The sequence below is a fragment of the Alosa pseudoharengus genome, unplaced genomic scaffold (assembly GCF_046254945.1).
Source record: "Alosa pseudoharengus isolate Yale_2024_CS ecotype anadromous, Long Island Sound unplaced genomic scaffold, YU_APseudo_1.1 YU_APseudo_1.1_scf_15, whole genome shotgun sequence".
Taxonomy (NCBI): domain Eukaryota; kingdom Metazoa; phylum Chordata; class Actinopteri; order Clupeiformes; family Clupeidae; genus Alosa; species Alosa pseudoharengus.
In genome coordinates, this window is record NW_027468620.1 from 11,988,277 (window position 1) to 12,009,631 (window position 21,355).

Here is a 21,355-nt window from a genome sequence, read left to right on the forward strand (position 1 = left end):
TCCAGACACCAACAGCAGTAAAGTTATCACGTAGTGTTAAAAGTCTCAGCTGAATATTTCCCACTAAACCTCAACACAATTATCTAGGTGATTTTTTTGTTTTACTTTCATCTCAGGAATTATTTCTGTGATGTAACATGTTTCCTATTTATTCGGAGTAAAGCAGTCAAAGTTATGTCACTGACTAAATGTTATGGTTGTTTTTTTAGGCAATTAGACAACTCCGCAATTACCAGCTGGTTCTGACTTTCATAAAAGAAATTTATGGATAATAGACAGAAAACCATGGAAGGAGCTATTCATGAGAATAAAGGCACATTAGTGGGATTCACTCCAAGAATAAAACTGCTAAACTCCATTATGTCTCAACAGGAGTGTGCCATTAAGCTTGATTGAATTACCCCCTAGGAAGGTAATATCAAAGGAAGCCATGCCTGTGACTGAATAGGAGCAGTATTATCTACCTGGCACACACTGAAAACAGTTTGTGAGGTTCTTTTGGGCCTTTCACAGTCCAGCAGCCCAGTTACAGGCAGCCATAAACATTTTGGTTGGACATTTATAGATAATAAGCAGCATTTGAGGTACTGATGGTAAGTGCGTGTGTTTGAATTCCTCATGAAGGAGAGACAATGTTTATTTAAAATGAAGGGATTTTTCAAAGCGAACATTTCGCCACTGACAATGGAACATCAGAAGAATTGCACGTCAATAATTTCAACTGTACCCTTATTAAATGCACAGCTTCAGAGGGCCCATTCTAACAGATTTACAACCGACACAAAGAGAGACGAAGAAAGTAACTAGCCACCAGGGCTGACAGCGGAGAAACTCTGACGGGAGAAAACAGCACCACAGAGTAGCTCAGCAGACCTGATGATAGGCCAAGCTCATGTCCTGACCAACCTCCATTCTGAGCTTCAGGAGAGGCGATGTGTATTGGTATACTTTATTGATCCCCAAGGGGAAATTCAAGAAATATATGACAGGTGACCTTAAAATGTTTCCCGATTTGTAGGTGCAATTTACCATATTTTACATAGTATACTGTATTGGTGATTATGTTGGATATTAACTTTAAAATGTAAATTTTTAGTATTTGATAACAATTATTATGCATATTAGCTATTCATAAAGTGTTGGGATACATTCTGGTCCTATCTTGTCCCTAATGTATAGAAAAACAAATTCAACGAAATATCATATATTTTGTTTGTGTAGAAGCCACATGATAAGAAGTGTCTGGTTCATGTCATTAGTGTAGTATATTAGGATCTCATCCTGACCAACGATAACATGATACACAAATTGTCATATCAAATTATTCCTTTCTTAAGTCCTTGGTTGTAATGAATATATAAAGTTGTTTCTGTCATAGTAGAAGTTCATTAAGATGTCACACATTATGCTTAGAGTGTTCCTCTTCATTCAACAAGATGACCTTAGTCATTGAGGGGGCACATAGTTTCTACACTTAAAAGCCTGCGACTGATTTACTAATGTGTGTGTGACACGCTTTTGTACGTGACGTGATTGCAACATTCCTTTGCACATTGTACGATTCTTCAATGCCACTGGGCAACAAAAAAATATATAGGGTAAATAAAGAGGGACCGTTTAAAATCTTTGAAGTATAGATAGCATCCATATAGATTCAGTTCTACAAAATGGCTCAAGCCAAACAAATCAGAACCATCAACATATTTTTGTAAAGCAGCATATTGTTTCTTTGATTTGCATTTATGGTGAAGTCTTGCTTTAAGGGGAAGATCTTGAAAAGATGGCTGGTCATAAGACCATGAAATATTGGTGAGATCTCCTCCACCTCAGTCAATTTGTGTAAAGTATCCCTGATAACATTCGACAACAAACTTAAGATTTACAAACAGCATGTATCGTAACTGTTCATTCAATAATCACATCAAAACGTAAACACAGCTCACATTTAATGTTGTACTTAAGCTAACATTTTAATGTGCAGTAAAACGCGACAAAACAAAACATTAATTACATTGTGGGTCTGCATTAGAGTCTTTAACATTATTAGGGGTGGCTTATTTGGCTGGATGATTTGTTTGTTACATAGGATGTATTGGATTTGGCACAGAACAGCAGAGATTAGATTGGCATGAGAGGGAGAGAGTGAGTGGCAATTACTGCTCCAACCTGCTTGGATCCCTCTACTGCCTTTCAGAGGACTTAAGTTTACTGGAGCATGAAAACCAGGTTGAGATGGGGAGGCAAAAAAAATAGGTAGATGGAGAGGAAAAAAAGAGAAGAGAGAGAGTGCCTTCTGCCAAAAAGGAAGAAGAGTCCTGACAGATAAAAAAGGTAAATCTTTTTGAAGTTTGGAGTCAGGTACTGGTGAGAGGGTACATGTATGGAAAAACTGACTTAGCTGTGGAGGAGCAGGGAACTCAGCAGGGGTATGGATATAAGGTATGATATTTTTTTCTGTAAGTCGCTTTAGATAAAAGTGTCAGCTAAATGACTAAATGTAAGGACAGGGCATTCTTGGGATCATCGGGCTGGGTGATAATATGAAGCTCATTTTCAAAATGCCATATATAATGCCCAGCCAATAATTTCAATTAAAACAAAACGAATTTATGAACATTTTAAGACTTGGCTGAGTTGCCACCAAAGCCTCTAAAACAAAACATTCCATTACAGTTAAAGATAATAAGTTGCACTTTCAGACACATTTCCAGGGTGAAGCAAGTCATCCATTTTTACTGACAGGGAAAAATAAAGATCAATATTTAAGCATCTGAAAATTTGAGAAGACTTCAAAGAGAAAAAGCCCTTTATTTTATTCAACAGTTTCTATTAAATTTATTCTGCTCCAGAAAGCTCAGGTCAGTGAGGTCAGGAAGATCACGCACATCTGCCCTTTGAGAGGCTAGAGGAATCTCAAATGAGGAAGTCTGTGGACATCCTCATGATGAAGTGTTAAAGTGGATTCCTTTGATTGCTCCTCCACAGAATGTCCACAGTAATCCACTGCTCCTCTAATGAATACACAGCAGTGCTTAGAAACAGAGGAAAATGAAGAAAGGATGGCCAAGGATCTTAGTAAAAGCATAACCAGTGAAGACATACTATATATTCTGTGTATAAATTCAGCGCAGTACAGTAGAATATAGTGTACCAAAACATACAGTATTGTTCATATCTCGATGCAAAGTGCAATGTATATATAGTATGGCTGAAACAATGTGTTCAGACGTATTATATATATATGTGTGATATTATGCATAAACAGTGGAGTGCTGAATAACATCTGGCCTGGAATATTTGGTAACCAAAGCCTAATTTGGTAAGTTTAAACCTAAGTTTTGTACAAAAGACATACTTGCTAATGTAACTAATTTCAACATATTTGGCCACTAATTTAATCTGAGAGGTAGTGTATCACAATAGCAAAATCATGCCTTTGCTACAATACGCTGCATAAGTATCTCAATATCAATATTAAAATGATACCCTGGCAATAACCTTAAACAGCAGTAGAGTAGAAGTTATAGAATAGGCTTAGACAAGAGAACCTGGAACATGCTTTATCTTTTTAAACTGGAAACAAATTAAAACACTATTCCAAACACCAGTGTTGGTACTAATACAGATTCAAAGTAAAAACGTGTGCAGATTTGTCTTATATCTTTTATAAGCTACCTACCAATACTGCACCTTGGCAGATGAGTGGAGATCTTTCACTTTATTTCAGGTCATATATGTTCTACTATCTGTGACACAACTACTGGAAGGACAGGTGTCCAGATTTCTTTCTATCCATTTGACTGTTTGTCTGTATGTCTGCCTATCTGCCTGTCTGTCTCTGTCCAAAAGTCCAGAAACTGATCCATCCATACAACCCAACAAGAAGCCAATCATGTTTTCAAGGCTACAGGGCAGGCACACACCTATGACAGCAAATAGAAATGCACATGACTAGATGTAGCTTGGTGTGTGTGTGTGTGTGTGTGTGTGTGTGTGTGTGTGTGTGTGTGTGTGTGTGTGTGTGTGTGTGTGTACTCCTTATCTGCTCCACCTTTCCTTTCCTTCTGTCCGTTCGTTTAGCTGGGAAACTTGTCTCAGTCCTGCTTTGCAATATTAATTGGTGGTTAACTTGTTCATTCACAGCCGACCAAAACAACCCTCAGGCTACTGGGAAATGTCCCTTTGCTCCCAATTCACAATAATTTTAGTGGAGATTAAACATAACTGAATCTTTAAGTCTTCACTAAGTGTGTCTGCATCTCTCTCTCTGCATGTGTGCGTGTGTGTGTGTGGTGTGCAAGGCCGTAGCCATGATGTCAACATTGGGGGGGACCAAATCTGTGGTGCGGTGTGAATTTCAATAACAGAATTTCAATTCACATTTCCTGCCATGCAAAAATATTATTAAAATCACAAACAAGTCATAGTTAAGTCAGTCAATTAGGATATACCAAACTTTTGACGGACATAGGCACGGATGGATTATGATACAAAAAAACCCCTCCCCTGTTAAGATAGGGGTGCCTGGGGGCATACTTCCCCGGAAGACTTAAAAAAAATGACCCTTTATATTATGACAACTTGTGAGTTTTGTGGAAATAGAAGAGAAGGGCGAAGAAGCAACTTCACACAGTCTTAGGCTTCAGGGCCCCCCGAGCTCTTGGGCCCATGCAGTAGGTCCATTCAATAATCCATCCCTGGATATAGACCTGTGGTATGACTCCATTTGTCTCCAAAATGTATATTTTAAAAGAAAATACAAACTAGAGTATCTTTGATAACCTCTATATTACGCTGAATGCTTACTCATAGGTTTGGACCTATAGCCCAATCATATTTTGTATTTTGATTTTATTATTCTGGCAGCTAATCACACAATTTTAAGGTAGTTTGGGGATGGGATTCAAGATAGGCTAGCCTACTAAGTCAGGTCCCTCTTCTGTCTGACTCACCTCAAGTTACCCTATGCATTATAGGCTGGTTTCTGACAAAAATTACGTTTTGTGTTAACATGTAGAAACACAGCCTTTATTTGGTGAATGGAGGTGGAAATTCCTTTCTTTGGTTATTGTCCGCGATTCACATTAACTGTAGGCTATCACCGCCATTGTAAAAGTTTTTTAACTTTTGTGCCGTCGCCACATTTGAGTGCTACGTTTTCCCTGCATGGATGCATCTAAATGTAACATGCAATGCAACAACCATTTCTAAGAGGCTTATAAACCGGTTCATTTCTGACATTACTACTAGCATATGAATGCATTATTTATGTTGTAAGATGTGTGAAAGAAATTAATGACACAGGCACGCACAAATTCAAATAAAAGGACATTTTCGCTTTTTCACTTTCGCTATCATTGCGAGAAAATAGGCTACAATATGGAATTGCTTCAAAGTTCCCTTTGAGTCTGATCAGCTTCAAAAATGAATGGGGTTTCCTTAGACAGTGCTACACCTTTCCAACAAGTTTTGTGAGAATTGTACCGGTATCTTTTGCGATATTGTTGACAGCCCGCACCGCAGCAGGGTGCAGGAAGCTTTTGATAGCGCACGCCTCAAACGATAAACGCAAAACCTCCAGGACAAACCACTCACAGTGTAGGCTACTGTCTCTGAAACCATCAACAGGTCACTAATTTGTGCGTTATTTACGTTTGATTGCATTTCAGATGACGGGACTTGTTGGTTTCCTGTAATAGCCTAGCGTTTTTTTCTTTATTTATTTTTCTATGTCCGAATATTGGGGGGGACAATTTGGTCACGTCTGAATATTGGGGGGGACACGTCCCCCCCAAAGTCTATGGTGACTACGGCCCTGGTGGTGTGTGTGTGTGTGTGTGTGTGTGTGTGTGTGTGTGTGTGTCTGTGTGTGTGTGTGTGTGTGTGTGTGTGTGTGTGTGTGTGTGTCTGTGCATGTGTGTGTGCATGTGTGTGTGTGTGTGTGTGTGCATGTGTGTGTGTGTGTGTGTGTGTGTGTGTGTGTGTGTGCATGTGTGTGTGTGTGTGTGTGTGTGTGTGTGTGTGTGTGTGCGCGCGCGCATGTGTGCGTTTCTGCGTGTGTGTGATTATGTCTGTCTGTTTTTGTGATGGTTTGAGTGGGGTTGTCTCTGTCTCCTGTCACTTCCTTGCCATATAATAACAATAAAAAAAACAGGATATCCCTCAATATAATTTTCATCCATCTCATACACTTTTGAATGAGAGAAGTATAAAAGGGAATGGGTGATCTTGACATTCCTCCAAAGTTCAGTGATGAAATGAACATATTTATCGCACCATGTGGCGTGGCAGTGATAAAAGAAACCGCTTTATTTTTCAGCAGGCAGAGAAAACCTGACATGACAGTTCAGCAGACATCTGTCTGCAAATTCCATGCACTGGAAATTGCTTTAGGAAAGTCAATCAGCTGGTTCACCGGAAAGAAGGCCGCATTCAGCATCAATGCCTGACTACGCTCACCTGCCAACTGCCAATCTCCCTCACAGAGTCTCATTCCTTTACGTCTGTTTGAGTAACATTCCGGAGGGCCACATCTCAGGAGACTAAACTGCTTGTGGTGATAACTGCACAAAGCATGAAGGTGTTTCACTTTGAGGAGTAAGGTTAATTCCACATGAAGGGATATCAAGAATAAATTTCATTACAATTCAGCTGGCAGAGAATGGTTTGTATGTGAAAGGTGTGTGTGTGTGTGTGTGTATGTGTGTGTGTGTGTGTGTGGGGGGGGGGGGGGTATGTCTGTGTATGTCTGTCTGTGTGTATGTACAGTGTGTGTGTATGTGTGTGTGTGTGTGTGAGAGAGAGAAAGACAGACAGAAAGAGAGAACGAGACAAATAGTGAAAGCAAGAGAGAGAGAGAAACTACCATTAAGATGTATCACTGACTGGAAATGCAGAATCATACAGAGCACTGTTAAAGCTTCATGGGTTAAAGCTTAATCAGCAACCCACATAAGTAAAGCCCAATAATTAGAGATATGCATTTCAGCCAAACATCTTGCACAAGTTTATATTTGTGCTTTAACTGTCTAATCCAGTCTTCACACACTGACAGTTCTCTAAAGGTCAGTTTACCGTTCACTCCACGATCTTGGCCTGACCTAGCCTTATTCCTGTGCCTGAGCGACATACTTCTGAACTCTCAGAACTCTGACAACTTAAACAAATGCAATGTCGAACTACAATTGCTGAGCCAAAATCCTTTATTGATTTCTAAACATGTTTCGACGCATAATAAAGACTGAGCAAGATACTGTGGATGTGATTTTGACGTAGCAACATTGTCCCCAAGCCTCACTTATGGCTTTTGCTCTACGCAAAACTGCACTGATTGACATCGTTTTTGTTCCAAATAAAAATGTAGACTAGTTATCTAAGTTGAAATATACTTCTCTGCATTTTATGCTTGACATTTTCATTTAGCATTCACATTTTTGCCTTTCTGTGAACTGGTTGTTGTAACCTTGCCGGAAAAATAAGGAACTTGCCAACTTTCTAGGACTAGGTTGCCTGATTTCCAGTGTCTAGAGTCAGATTCAGCACAAAAATCTCGACCCTGCGCGCTCAAGGGCCACCCAGTACTTAGAAACGTGAAAAGTGACAAGGGGGCTTAACCAACAGTGAGGAGTTGGGAGTGAGGATCACAATGGAAATAAGCTTTTTCAGCTTTATTGTTTATCCTTGATATCTATGTAAGAATGCGCATGCGAAGCAGATCTCTGGACGTTGTCTTCCAAATTATCGATTCAAGGCGATCTATCAATGGCCAGTCAAGAGGGCCTGTGTGCTCGGGGACGAGCCGCTTTCATCATCATTTAACGTTTGGAACGCAAGGCGCCCTCAGCTCGGACCCCATCGACACCCCCCCTGTGACGGGAACAGACAAGCGTCCTCTCTCTCTCCGGTCCGGAGCCAGTGGAGCGATGAAGGAAAAAAAGGTTGCAAATTAAAAGTCTGTTTCGTATTGCATTTTGCCATCTTTCAAACTCAATAAACAAGAGCGAAACTGTTTTCCACACGCTAAAACAATGAATCCTGAATTAGCCTACCTTAGGCTACAATAAAAGATATAGGCTTCTTCTGTTGTTGCTTTTCTTTTAGGTTCTTACAAAGCCAGTCATCCATCCTTATCTGGAACACTTTGGGCTATGCAAGCAAGCGACATAAAGCGATCACGAATGTTATACTAACCTATTTAACAGGCAAAACCATGGGCAAAACCAGCTGTAGAGTCGATGGTAGACGGGCTCTGTTTTAATTGTTTTCACTAGCCTACTGTATGGGTAGCTGTAAGGTTCAAATCTTGTTAATGAATCGACCTTTTGACAAAGCGGAATAAGTAGTGCTGTCCATGGTTCTGAAATAACGGTGCTATTCAGAACAATTCTACTTTAAAAAAGAAATGTCATTTGTGCTATGGAATATATACTGTATATATATTTGAAAATGTATGGTAGAATGTCTTTGGCCTTGGTGGGCTAATTTGTGTATTTAGTATTTTACAGGAAATATCACTGAGGAGGCAGGATAGGCTGGTCGATCTGGGGGCACACAATAGCAAGGGCTACAGTATGTGAAAATAGCATCCACAGTTGTCATTACATGTTATTAAGTGAATGAGTGTATAATCTTCAAAAGGAATTATTCTCTGAAATCATGCAGCACTGATTAATGTGAAACAGGAGCCTTTAATCTGGCAATATATTCCTTTTATTTCTTTAACATGTTGGCATGTTAGTAAGCAAACCTTCCACTGTCTTTATATCTATGTACAAATCCATTTGATACTCCCTCAAAAACTCCCTGAGAAATTAAGGGTTTCTTTTTCATAGTGTGTGAAAGTCTTCTCAACCATGCCAGTGTTGGCAGTAGTTTGCAGTCCCACAGACTTTCAAGACTTCCGGCTTCATGCTCCGTACAAACCCTAAGAATCAGCCAACACCTCATTAGCCATAATTTTGAGTTGGTCTTTGGAAGGAGCTTCTGTTATTGGTTAATTGGCTGACAGGCGGTGTATTTTATAGATGCTGTGCTAATTATACCTATCAGAGGAAATGGGCCTTGCACCTGACATGACTTACACTTTTGGTATAATGCCCCGTAGTGCAATTGTGAGGTGCTGTGATGCATTAGCCTCTGCAACATTAAGCACCGTCCTCAGCCAAAGCCAACTCAAGCACTCAAAGCTTTTATATATAAGTCTTAAAGAAATCAATGTGTTTTCTGGCATTGCATTTCTGGCATTGCATTTCTGTAGAATCAGATGCTCATATAATGACAACACTGATATTTGACTGAATTCTGAATTCTGAATTCTGAACTCTAATGTTTTCTAAATAATATAGTACTTTAATATTTATGTATTGATATAGTATTAATATTTGACCAGCTTGTCATCTAAACTGTACATTTTAGGAATGTTTAGGAAGTATGTCTAGTTTACAGTGTACTGTCTATATAGTTTAGTGTACTATGCACTATAACCTATAAGATTAGGACAACATAATTAGGTTAGGCCTGTGTCACAATAGAAGGGAAAGAGGGCTCCTTACCTAAACTTTATGTAACTTGAGTCAAACTCTAGAACACTCCATTAGGTTAGACATGCCATTTCCTCCATTAAATCTGAGTCAGAAGTGAGAGTCGAGGGACCTGAAATATATCCTGTCCGGCTAAAATACATCATTAATTCAAATTGATGAGACATATCTCTGTCTAGTCAGGTTTTAATCCTGCAGCTCCTATGGGCCATTTCTATATTGCACACATCTACTTTCACATATGTATGCCTCCACATTGTGATGTATCAGGCTACCACAGCTATCAGGAGTATTTTTATATTTCTTGTTTTTACTTGGACATGGTCATTACATTTTCCTTCCCCACTTTCTTTCACTTCTTTTTCGTCACTTCATCCATTAAACTATGTTTTTCCCTTAAATCTTGGTTGATTGGTAAATTAACACTTCTCAGATTTACTATCCCCAGCTGTGTTCAAAATGTTCACTCATTTACTCATTCACTATGAAGTGTTTGATTTTTATTGACTATTGCCCTTCTATGCTTTTATCAGCTATTCCTGTTTGTTTTTGTTTATGTAAAGCACATTAAATGACCTCTGTGTATGAAATGTGCTATATAAATAAAGTTGACTTGACTTGACTTGGCTTGCTATGTGGCTGATTCACTACATAGGGCCCTATATAGTGAACGAGCTTTAAAATTTTTGTTTATGTCATATTTGTGGTTTTGCCCATTATCTCGCACAGCCAATTTATTGTTTAATTATATCAAATATTGTATTCAAAGAGGCTTGTCATCACGCACACCAGCCATTGTGCACACATGTGAAAGACTCTTCACACTAAACATAACAAAGAGAAATTATAATAAGACCCAGATCGCTAATGTAATAATATAACATTTATGCCAAGCCACTGTCTGTGTGTGTGTGTGTGTGTGTGTGTGTGTGTGTGTGTGTGTGTGTGTGTGTGTGTGTGTGTGTGTGTGTGTCTGTGTGTGTGTGTGTGTGTGTGTGTGTGTATGTGTGTGTGTGTGTGTGTGTGTGTGTGTGTGTCTGTATGTGTGCGTGTGTGTGTGTGTGTGTGTGTGTGTGTGTGTGTGTGTGTGTGTGTGTGTGTGTGTGTGTGTGTGCGCGCGCGCACACGCTCATCTTTTTTTCTGTTTGTGTGGCATATGACACTGCAGTGTAATACCTGTACACTGACTTGGCATCAGCATAGACCACCATTATATGTCACAGGATGGCCATTAGAGATATGCCTTTGCCCAGGACTAATGTTGTCGTTGAGCAGGCCATCATGAAATTATAATGATGCCTCCAGTTACTTGCTACCAAATTTGTTCTTCATAATCTGCTGACTCACGTCTGCAATTTGGGAAGAGGAGCTTCACTGAGACACTATTAAACTCAAATGAACTTTCTATATCTGTATCTCATATATGTTTTCCATGTATATCTGTTGCACACAGCACAACAGCTTCCTCTAGCCATTCCATTTCCTGGTCTTGTTATAGGTGTAGTTGAGATATGGGTAGTGATATGTCATTACTTCCTGCTGGCTTCCGTGTCACTCAAAAACAGTTATGTATCGGGTCTCTCTAAAAACCATGAGCCACTCCTCGAAGAGATCGAACTGAAATAAAAAACACTCTAGCCAGAGCTTGACATTAACTTCCAGCCAGTCACCAAGAATACATTCATTTCAGTATACATTTGTAGACAAAAACAAAGTAGTGAAGGTAATTAGTCCCTTGATCTAGACATGCTCCTCCATGGGCTACAGAAATTGACTGATTGCTTTTGAGAGAGTAGACTACTGTACTATAGCTAAACATATACAATGATATTGTCAGTGTCAAAAGCCCACTGTTTGCATTCTGTGTTTTTTCACTGAAAAATGGTGCAATCCATCTAGAAGAGAGAGTCTTTACGATTTACTGAGCTCTGCCAGACTCTCACAGGCCAAGACAAAGCCTATTTGCCAATAGAGAGTTCTTCTTGAGGCAAACTCTTGACATTTTCAGCTATGTTCGTTCTTTTTCAGACTTTATATACAATATCGTTTCAGCGTGTCTGACTGAAGGCTGAATATAGCATTGTGATTTAAACAGCAAGTGCCAACTTCAAGCTCGGTAGCATTCCACGGGTGGAACGCCTGATCGATTTCACCCCAAGGTCTTTTTAATGGCCTGCGTGAAAATGGCCGCCCATCGGTGGGAGGTTTTCCATTTGGCTGGCGAGCCCACCAACATCTGAGACAACAGGAGCAGAGGTCAAAGCACTGAACAGTCCTGAAATGATTAAAGGGCCTTGTATAAGATTAATGGGGCACACCAACAGCATGTTAAGCCTATTATGTTTCCTCTGTGTCAGTCTTCAAGATACAGCGGCGAAAGACAATGTCAGATAAAATAGAATATCAGGGCTTAAAAGGCTGGTTAGAAGTCACATAAATGACTGATAGCCTTCGACACCAGGGTTAAGTGACAAGGATAACTTTCACACAATCAGTAAGTAGCTCTAATTGAGCTTATCTAATGATGGCACTTTTAACCTCCTAACCCATTATGTAAACCTTGTTTAACCTGCGACCATTTATTGATGTACTACACAGGATCTTTTCGCAATACATTCAATAAATGCAGTCACAGTTATACATTAGTTCTCAAAGTCATGCTCTCAATTTTGCCTTGAAAGTAGCTGTTAAAAAAACACATTGAACAAAAAGAAAAAAAACAAATATATAAAACAATTGCATAGCTTAGAAGTAAATATTAAATGAACAAAAATGTATAGGAGTAAATGAAGAATATGAATGAGTGATTTTCTTTAATAACAGCTTTGATCACACCATTTGTTCACAACTGAACCCTCAAAAGATCCTTTAAATCTTTACTAACCTCAGCTCTGAAGGTCAAGTAAAAGAAAAATGAAGTAATGAACATTTTCTGTAAGTCTGGTTCCTGCTTACAGAACCTGATTACCACACTGACCATACGTTAAAGCACAAACACATACAATGACATTTGCAGCAACAGCAGACGGTAAAATCAACATCAATGAGAAATGAAAGGGGATAACCTTCCCAATTATATCATAAAGACCAACTGTGGTTTACGTTTGTATTGAGTTATTGATTTTCCAGATGCATTTTGCTACATACCTCTGAGGTATTCAAACAAGACAGCCACTTTCAGACTGGGTGAATGTGCAGAGGCTCATAGAAAGTGCAATATGACTATTCAAGCCACAAGCCATTTGGCATTAAAAGTATTCTCCCCTACTGTTTCCTTCCCACTGGGTCTATTTTCTGATAGTTCAGGGTTACATTCACTTTGACTATTTTCCCTGCCATATGCCACAAAAATCAAATTAACCCACAAAATCTTATACTTAAAAATGCTCTCTCTCTCTCTCTCTCTCTCTCTCTCCGAATGAAAGATGAATAAACTGAAACCATAGCTGTGGATAACACAAAAACTGGCAGGAGAAATACTCTTTTAAATAACTGAACCGTAAAATTGCACAATCTTATCATTCTATAATAAGATAAAAAAAATACTGTAGAAATAATAAATAACTGTATCATAAAAACAAAACTAACACCAAACCGAATGGATGCTGAATTTCCAGTTAACCTATACTACCCAAACTAAACCCTTTAAAAATACTTTTGCATCAGTGGTATAGACAAGCAAGAAACATAGAGTTGTTTAGAACCAGCCTACCCTTCCTATTCCCCAGGACAATCCAAAACAGATATTTGAAGCCATTTCCAGCATAAAGGAGGGCCTAAGGACATCCAAGGCCCTCAACTCAAAGTCAGCCCACTTTGTGGAGAGGCGCTTCTCTCCTTTAGCAAACCACTTCAGAGCTGCTGAGTCTGAGGTCTAGGATCCAACCATCAACCATTGTTGCGTGTGTGTGCGTGTCTCTCTCTCTCTCTCTCTCTCTCTCTCTCTCTCTCTCTCTCTCTCTCTCTCTCTCCCTGTCTTTCTGACTTTTTCCCTCTCATTCTTGTGAAAAGCAACAGTACAAAAAATGTATGAAAATGTGGAGCTGGCTGTCTTCCCTTGGTACTTGGCATTGAACTATAGTAAAATATATGGCACTATAGCTCAGCAAGCCATATACAGGCTTGCAACACATCTCTGATTCTCACAGTTTTCTATTACCATTGCCCTAGGGGGAAAAGAGACCTTCTAATTTGTTTAGCTAAAGTACAGCATGCAATCTCTAAAAAAAAAAAAAATGTTTGCATAGGTACCCTGCTGTTTGTGCAGGCAACCCGCGGTAGGCTAGCTGCAAGCGCAATATCTATGTGTCATCATTTTATAGCTGACATGATCTACATGCTACACAACATTTAATAGGCCCATGGGTGATATTTCCTCCGCCTAGACCCCCACCATGAGCATCCAACCTTTTTTTCCAACAGCCGCTGATGTAATAGTGTCCTCCTGTACAACGGAGGGCAACTACTGTGATAAGTGGGAGTTCTTTTATGCCACAAGAGACAAATGAAAGCCCATTCCCACTCTCCTGTCATCAGACTCGGTGGACAGCTGCCACCCTTGGTGGCCCTAAAACCTCCACACAGCCCTGCCCTCAGATCACAAGTGTGGCAGGTATGAGGTATGATCCAGTGATTTATCATAAACAAAGCTTCTTCTGCAGGTGCTGAGAGGCTTTTTTTTTCACGGTCCCTTAGAGGGCTGTAAGAAAGATCTTGTTTACTCACCATATCGATGGGACCTCTGTCCCACTGATCTCCAGGAAGTCGTATCTGTCCTCCAGCTGGAAGTCTGTGAAGACCAAAGCAATGGTGTCCCCCGGTTCTGCGAGTATACTCCACGTGCAATCTGCATTGTTCTCGTACTCCGAGGGGAAATGAGGGCTGGAGATTGTGCCTGTTGTGCCTCTCAGCGTCCCACCACAAGAACCTTCCGCTATGTGTGACAAGGAGAGATAGAGATAGGAATTAGGATTTTCAAAATAATATTGCAGTGTGCACAGATAACTTATGAAACAGATAACTTGCAATGTGCATTAGTGGCACAGTGCTTTTGAGGCATAACAACATTATTTCAGAAATGTAGTTTTGCAATATGTAGTAAAGAGTTAGCCATTCAAATGAGTCCATCTGAAATATTCATCATTTAACCATGAAAAATCATCTAAATGTCTGCAGGCAGCTTGGCACAAGATGAATTCTTTAGTTATTCCGTTTAATACTTTTAAAACCCCTCAAAATAATTTAAACTTATTCTCACTTGTGACAGAAGGGACACAAAAAAGACATGTACCTCGACAAAATGGTGCTGGGAAATCCCACGATGCACCACTTCCTGGAGTCACTATGCATGTAAGCATAGCATGGCCCTCAAGGACATATCCCATCACACAGCTGTAACGGATCTTGTCCCCAATGTTGTATCTTGACCCTTGGATAACTCCTTTTGGTATTAACCCTGGGTTTCCACAGGTATGACTTGGCAACACTGAAAAACGGAAGACAGACAACATAAAAGATAAGACAAAAATAAGACAAAGTACAAGATTATCAGTAATGAAGTGCACAAATGTATTAAAGGCATACAAAAACACGTTTGCATTTTTTCAATAACATATCTGGGTAACACTTTATAATAACTACACACAATTCATCATTTATTAAGCCTTTGTTACTTATTACTTAATGGTTTGTTCATCATTAGTAATTTCTTGTTCATACATAGTTTATCAACAGTAAATCATTTGTTCACACAATTATAAATGGTTTGTTCATAGTAAATAAGCCTATCCAAAAATATGTTTGTAAGTACATGATTTCTACTTAATAAGTAATGAAACAACCACTTATAATGAAATCATTTTCTTATTATAAACCAACTTTTCAGGCTACTGCATGCTAGTCCAGCTCCTTATCCACTACACTACCTTGGCCCAGATAGAAACCCCTACAACTATGCAAGAGTTTCTGTTTTCTTCTACTACACACTGTTATTAAACATTTGTAAACTATTATTAAATGCTGTATTCTTCATTTGTAAAGCATTATTCCTACATTAATTCTCATCTGTAAATCATGTTTACACACAGTTAAAAATGGTTTCTTCATAGTAAACATGCATATCTATATTATATTTTTTAAATTGACTGTTGTAATACCACTGGGCAGAGGTAGTGTAGTGGGTAGGGAGCCAGGTTAACATGCAGTAACCCATGAAGTTGGGGGTTCAAACCCCGGCGTCCACCAATGTGGCCTTGCCCTTTAATTGCATTGACATGTGTAAGTCGCTTTGGGTGAAAGTGTCAGCTAAATGAATAAATGCAGGTGTAAACTTTATAACTCATTTGTAAATGTGTTGCAAGGCATAAAACGTCCTCACTTTAGATGAGCTCACAAATTATCATTAATTAACCACTTGTAACTCCTGAGTTAATTATTAATTATAGTATTAGGAAGTGGTTTATAAAATATATATCCTCACCCTAACTAATCATTAGTGCATGTGTATTTAACAACTGTTAAATAATGGAATATTAGTTCATCAAAAACATATTATTGCATCATTTATTAAGTATTAACAATAATGTATAAACATATTTAAGATATAGGCTTATTTACTATGAACAAACTATTTATAACTGTGTGAACAAATGCTTTACTGATGATAAATTAGAAATTACTAATGATGAACAAACCATTAACTAATAAGTAACAAAGGCTTAATAAATGATGAATTGTGTGTAGTTATTATAAAGTGTTACCCATATCTGTTTATTTTGATGCATCAGCAGTGGTTCGGTTAGGAAAACACTCATATTTCTTTCAATGTCCACCATTCCACTTCTCAATATCCTAAACTGATTATGAAAAACAGCAAATCTTTATCATGACAACAATAATGCAAAACCCAACCAAATAGAATAAGCTGTGCCCTCTCTTTACCATAGATAACAAATACAAAAACAAGTTCATGGAGTAGAGCTATTACGCTATGAACAGGTGTATGGATTTATGAGTGAATCATAAACAAATGGAAAGAGAACAAATAGTGTAGTTTAGTGTAGTTTAGGCTAAGCTGTTATACATTTATATCCCGCTGGCCTCTAAGTAAATGGGGGCATTTATCAGATTCTGGTCAGATCTGGGCCAGCCTGAGTTGATATGTGGGCCAGATTAGTTCCAGTCTCAGGTGTTGTCCAGGGCGCTACTGGATGTGTGCAGCTGTTCATTAAGGCCTTATTAACCTGCATAGCAAATGGTGGGATCAGCAGTAGTGTGGTGATTGGATCAGATTACCTTGGCTGATTACAACATCGATGTGTGCAACAACTTGCCACACTTCCCTTGGCTTCTAAAAAAGTAAGATCGATACATCCTGACAGAAAGCCATGGCTTTCGCTGGACTTGTCCACCAATTCGATCTCCCTCACCGGGATCTCTATACTGATCTGTGGCCCCCAAAACAAGTAAACCAGAAACAGGGCCGAAACTGCGAGAGCCAGCCGGGGTAAGTAGCTTGAGGTTCAAAGGGTGTGGAAGAATGAGTCCGGGGGAAGGAAAAAGGGGGAACCCTTTTTAAAGAGCAAAGGATCAAAACGCGGGTCATGGTTAGTGATGAGGAGAGAAGCTCCTGCTCCCACTGTAGAGGGGCAGATGGGGAACTGGGCCTTGGAGCAAATATCTCTCTTTCCAGCCAAGCTACAAGGTGAGAGACAGAGCTTTCAGACCACAGCCTAAGGTGTGCCCATAGTTCACCAAACTGGCCTCAGAAATGAAGGGAAAGCAGTTAAATTACTCATGCGCGCTAAAAACTGTATGACCTACATTAGCATGTATTACTAATGGTAAGTGGAGGGAAAAAGGGTATGCATATGATTACGGGCCACTAAATTTCATTTGCATATGTAGTCAAATAACATTCCTCTCCCTGAAAATGATGAAAAGGGAAAATCCTAAAGGGTAAAAAACAGGAGACCAGAAGGAGCGTGGACAAAGACACCAAACCCATTTTGGGAGCAGATTAATCTGCCTTTCCCTTCCTCAGCGTTCAGTGAGGGACTCTTCAGGAACAGTACACTTCTCCTCTCTTACCATGTCACTGTGGAGAATGATATTTCGTGCAGGGAGACCTCTAATACAAAAATCAATACCAAACTACCTCTCTTTCTCTCTAAAAAATTGCTTGCGTTCTTAAACTGTCATACAAGAGACATTTGTTAAGCCGCTCGGCATATGATAAAAGGATCTGAGAACATTTATCATCTGTTTTTATTTACTTCAGATGTTCTCTTGAGTAAATATGGTATGGATAACAGATGGCTTTTATAGTGCCTCACTATCACCAGTATCACAGTTTTGTCTGTCTAGCCTTGCTTCTTTGTTTGTCTTTCATGCATTCTATCTTTGACTCTTTCTCTCCTCTTTCTGTTTGTAATTGTCTTTTGTTGTTCTTGTTGTTTTAATGGGGATAGAAGCCATACCTCAATAATGATGAGATTTCATCCACATTTTGAGGCCCAAACAATGTTAACTACTACCACCTATAAGCTCATATAGCTGCAGAACGGTCTTTTCTTGGTACTCATAACTGTATAGGATAGTTGCTATTGTAACTTAATTTTAACTGCTGTTATGCTCAGTTAGATACATTATTAAATATATGCCATTTATTTAAATTATAAAGCACTACTGGGCCGTGGACAATGATGATGAATTCATGTTGCTTGTTAAGACCAATCTTTCCCCTCTACCTGAAATTCAAGAGTATTTCTTTAAATCAAGGACACCCTCTGTGAATGCACACATGTGTCCAGATATTTGCATTAGTTAAAAATTCATCATCAAAGACAGCTAGCGCTGATTACATAACACAAAGTCATTGGCGGCCTGCATACAGCATTCTATCAGTAAGATTAACATCTCTGTGTGAAACACATACAGGGCCGTGGTCATTAAGATTTAATGACCGTGGAAAGAGAAGCCAATCTTTTATTCCGTTTTTTCGCGCTTAAACATTATGAACAGGGGAGAGAAACGATGGCTTGCTACACTATATCCTTGGCCCAATTACATTCTATAGAGAGGGAAAATAATATTACAGACCCCGTGTTTCATCGTATTACTAGTCATCGTATGCTATTATATTAGATTCCCCATCAGAAAGCTGTGGCCGGCCATTCATTAGTTCATAATAACGCACGCTCCGCCAGCATGGATGCATTCCATAACAGCCCATAGCTACAGAAGGCAGGTACAAGCCATCAATCCCTATTGCACAGGGGAATGACAAATTTAAAGGTGAGTCCAAGTTGTTAAATGAAGATGTATGAAGTCAGAAGGGGAAATAAGTCGTTTTCCTGCCAATGCCGTGGCTCAAGAGACTGCTTATTATCCCCTTGTGAGACCTCTCAGAGGGTTGTGGTAACCTCAGCATCTGCTGTTGAGCACCATGCATCATCTGCCCTCTTTGGCAGCTACCTGTTCTCACGACTGGGTCTTTGGGCTATTTCTATGTTTGTCTTTACAGCCATCAGACAGACCGGAGTGGGCTGGCGTCGACTAGGTGCTTTTCAGAAATACGGCGCACACAGCACGCACGTGCGCAGGCACACACACACACATGACGGTGAGGATTTTAGTGGATTCTTTTTTTCTTGACATTATGACAAATGCTGCCTATCTCCCGGTAGGGTTGCCACATTTGATTTGTGAAAATCCGGGACATTCATTGCTTTTTTTTTTTACTAGGTTACCCTCTCCAATCTGTTGCCTACCCGCACGCACTCACTCTCTTGGACATGCTTGCTGCGTGCGGCCGGTTGTAAGGTGATGCTGATGGTTAAGGTAGGCTAAACTTTCCTTTCGCAGGTCTGCATTACAACCAATCAAATAAGCGCATGCCTGCCTCCGACAGTAGGATACAATCAAGATAACTTAAGAAAAATAGTAGGATTGCAGGAGCGGAATGTAGGTTTTATTTAAAGTGAAACTAGGGAATACTTAAAAAAATAGAAGTGCCTTTGCACCAAAAAACGGGACATTTGGTGACACGGGAAAGATTATAAATTTTCCGGGACAGACATTAAAAAAAGAGAACAATCCCGGGAAAACCAGAACGTGTGGTAACCCTATCTCCCGGTAATGTTCCCATTGTCTCTAACCATGCCAAATGGCTGGCGCCAGGTTTACTACCATTCAAATGGTTGTTATGAGCAGCTAGGGCTTCCTGTCCTGTCTGCACTGTTTGTAGGCAAATGGAAGCTCTAGGCTAACTGGCCTAACCATAGACTTTAAAACTGTAGGCGAGGCACTTAAAGAATCCTCCATAGAAATGTATGGGGATAGTTTGTAATGCCAAGATGGCTGTTGTCTACACATATCCCGCTCCTTCCCCTGCAACAGCCAATTGTGGGCTGAACAGGAAGGGTACGTAACTCTGAGGTAGATGGCGAATCAGGTACCCCAGAGGATAATAAAGTTCACCTTGACCTTGGCCTATTCCCCCAAATAGTCGACATGTTCCTTTCAGGTGTGTGAGATGTTCCCTTATATCCCAGTACATTACTGTTATACTGTTTGCTGCTGGATTGCTCCATGTGAATTGTAGATTTGAAGGGCCATATGGACTGTGTGAGAGAAAAAAAGGAAGGATGATTGGCGCCCCTTTGAAGGACAAAGTGATACAAAGCTAGCTAATGCAGAAGAAACTAGCACTATGGTATGGACTGCAAACCAATATTCGCTCCACCATATCATGTTGTGCATCTTTGAAATCTGTAACATGTAAAACATTGAATAAACTAATATCCTACCAAACTGACCAACGTTCTATCTGGTCGAACGAAACCCTCCTGCGACCCTAACTAACTCCACACTCCACAGCTAATATAAAGTTCTGCGATGATACAATATCACAGTTAATGTGCTCTCCAAAACACACCATTACATTAATTAAGCTACAAATCTTTCAACACCTACATCACACACCACAATGCCAGGTCTTTAACATTATCTTGTGTGTGCGAGAAAAAACATAGCAGAGTAAATGGCTCTTGTGAGAATGTTGTGCTTCCAGCCTATTCTAAACTGCAGTGAAGCATTGTGGAACTCAATCAAAATGTTTTTTAAAACATTGTACCAAAGCAAGGCTGACTGAAGGTTTCAGAAATATATTCTAGTCAGGTGTAGCCTGCACAAAGCTCTTTCCTCACAAAATCCTGGAGATTAAGCTATATTTATTTCAAAGATGGTTCACAAAAGTAAAACATGTTCATGATATACCTTTCCTGTACAGTATGGAATTTAAAGCATCTGACTTTCCTCACTGAAGCTGTCAGAGGATAAGGGGAACATAAGCCGTGTTCTGAGAACCATGTTTTAAAGCGAGCAAACAAAAATTATATAATTTTTAATAATAATAATAATAATATAAAAATATATTTAAAAACAATATATATATATATATACTGCTTCAAAAAAATTAAAGGAACACTTTGAAAACACATCAGATACATCATGCTGGATATCTATGCTGATATGGACTGGTTAATGTGTTACGAAATGAAAGGAGGGTGTTGGATCTTTTTCCCCCCATTTATTTAATTTATTTTCCCCCCATGTTATGTTATTATTGTTGTTGTACCATTGTCATTGTTTTATGTTTGTTTGTAAGCACTTTGGTTCAACTCAGTTGTTTTTAAATGCTATAGAAATAAAGTTGACTTGACTTGACTTGACTTGACTTGGATGGACCAAAACATAATGTTCGAGAGGTGTTCTATTGCATTTAAGTCAGGGAAGTGTGGGGGACAGTCAATGGT

General features: G+C 39.4%; 1 protein-coding gene across 1 annotated transcript in view; it reads right to left on the bottom strand.

The window, feature by feature from the left end:
* Positions 1 to 21,355, bottom strand: part of LOC143123746 (CUB and sushi domain-containing protein 1-like) — a 314,279-nt gene that overhangs the window by 110,521 nt on the left and 182,403 nt on the right. The window contains exons 4-5 of the mRNA XM_076285039.1: positions 14,830 to 15,024; positions 14,265 to 14,472 (exon numbers count right to left, since the gene is read on the bottom strand). Coding sequence (XP_076141154.1) covers positions 14,265 to 14,472; positions 14,830 to 15,024 — 403 coding nt within the window. The remainder of the gene's footprint in view (positions 1 to 14,264; positions 14,473 to 14,829; positions 15,025 to 21,355) is intronic.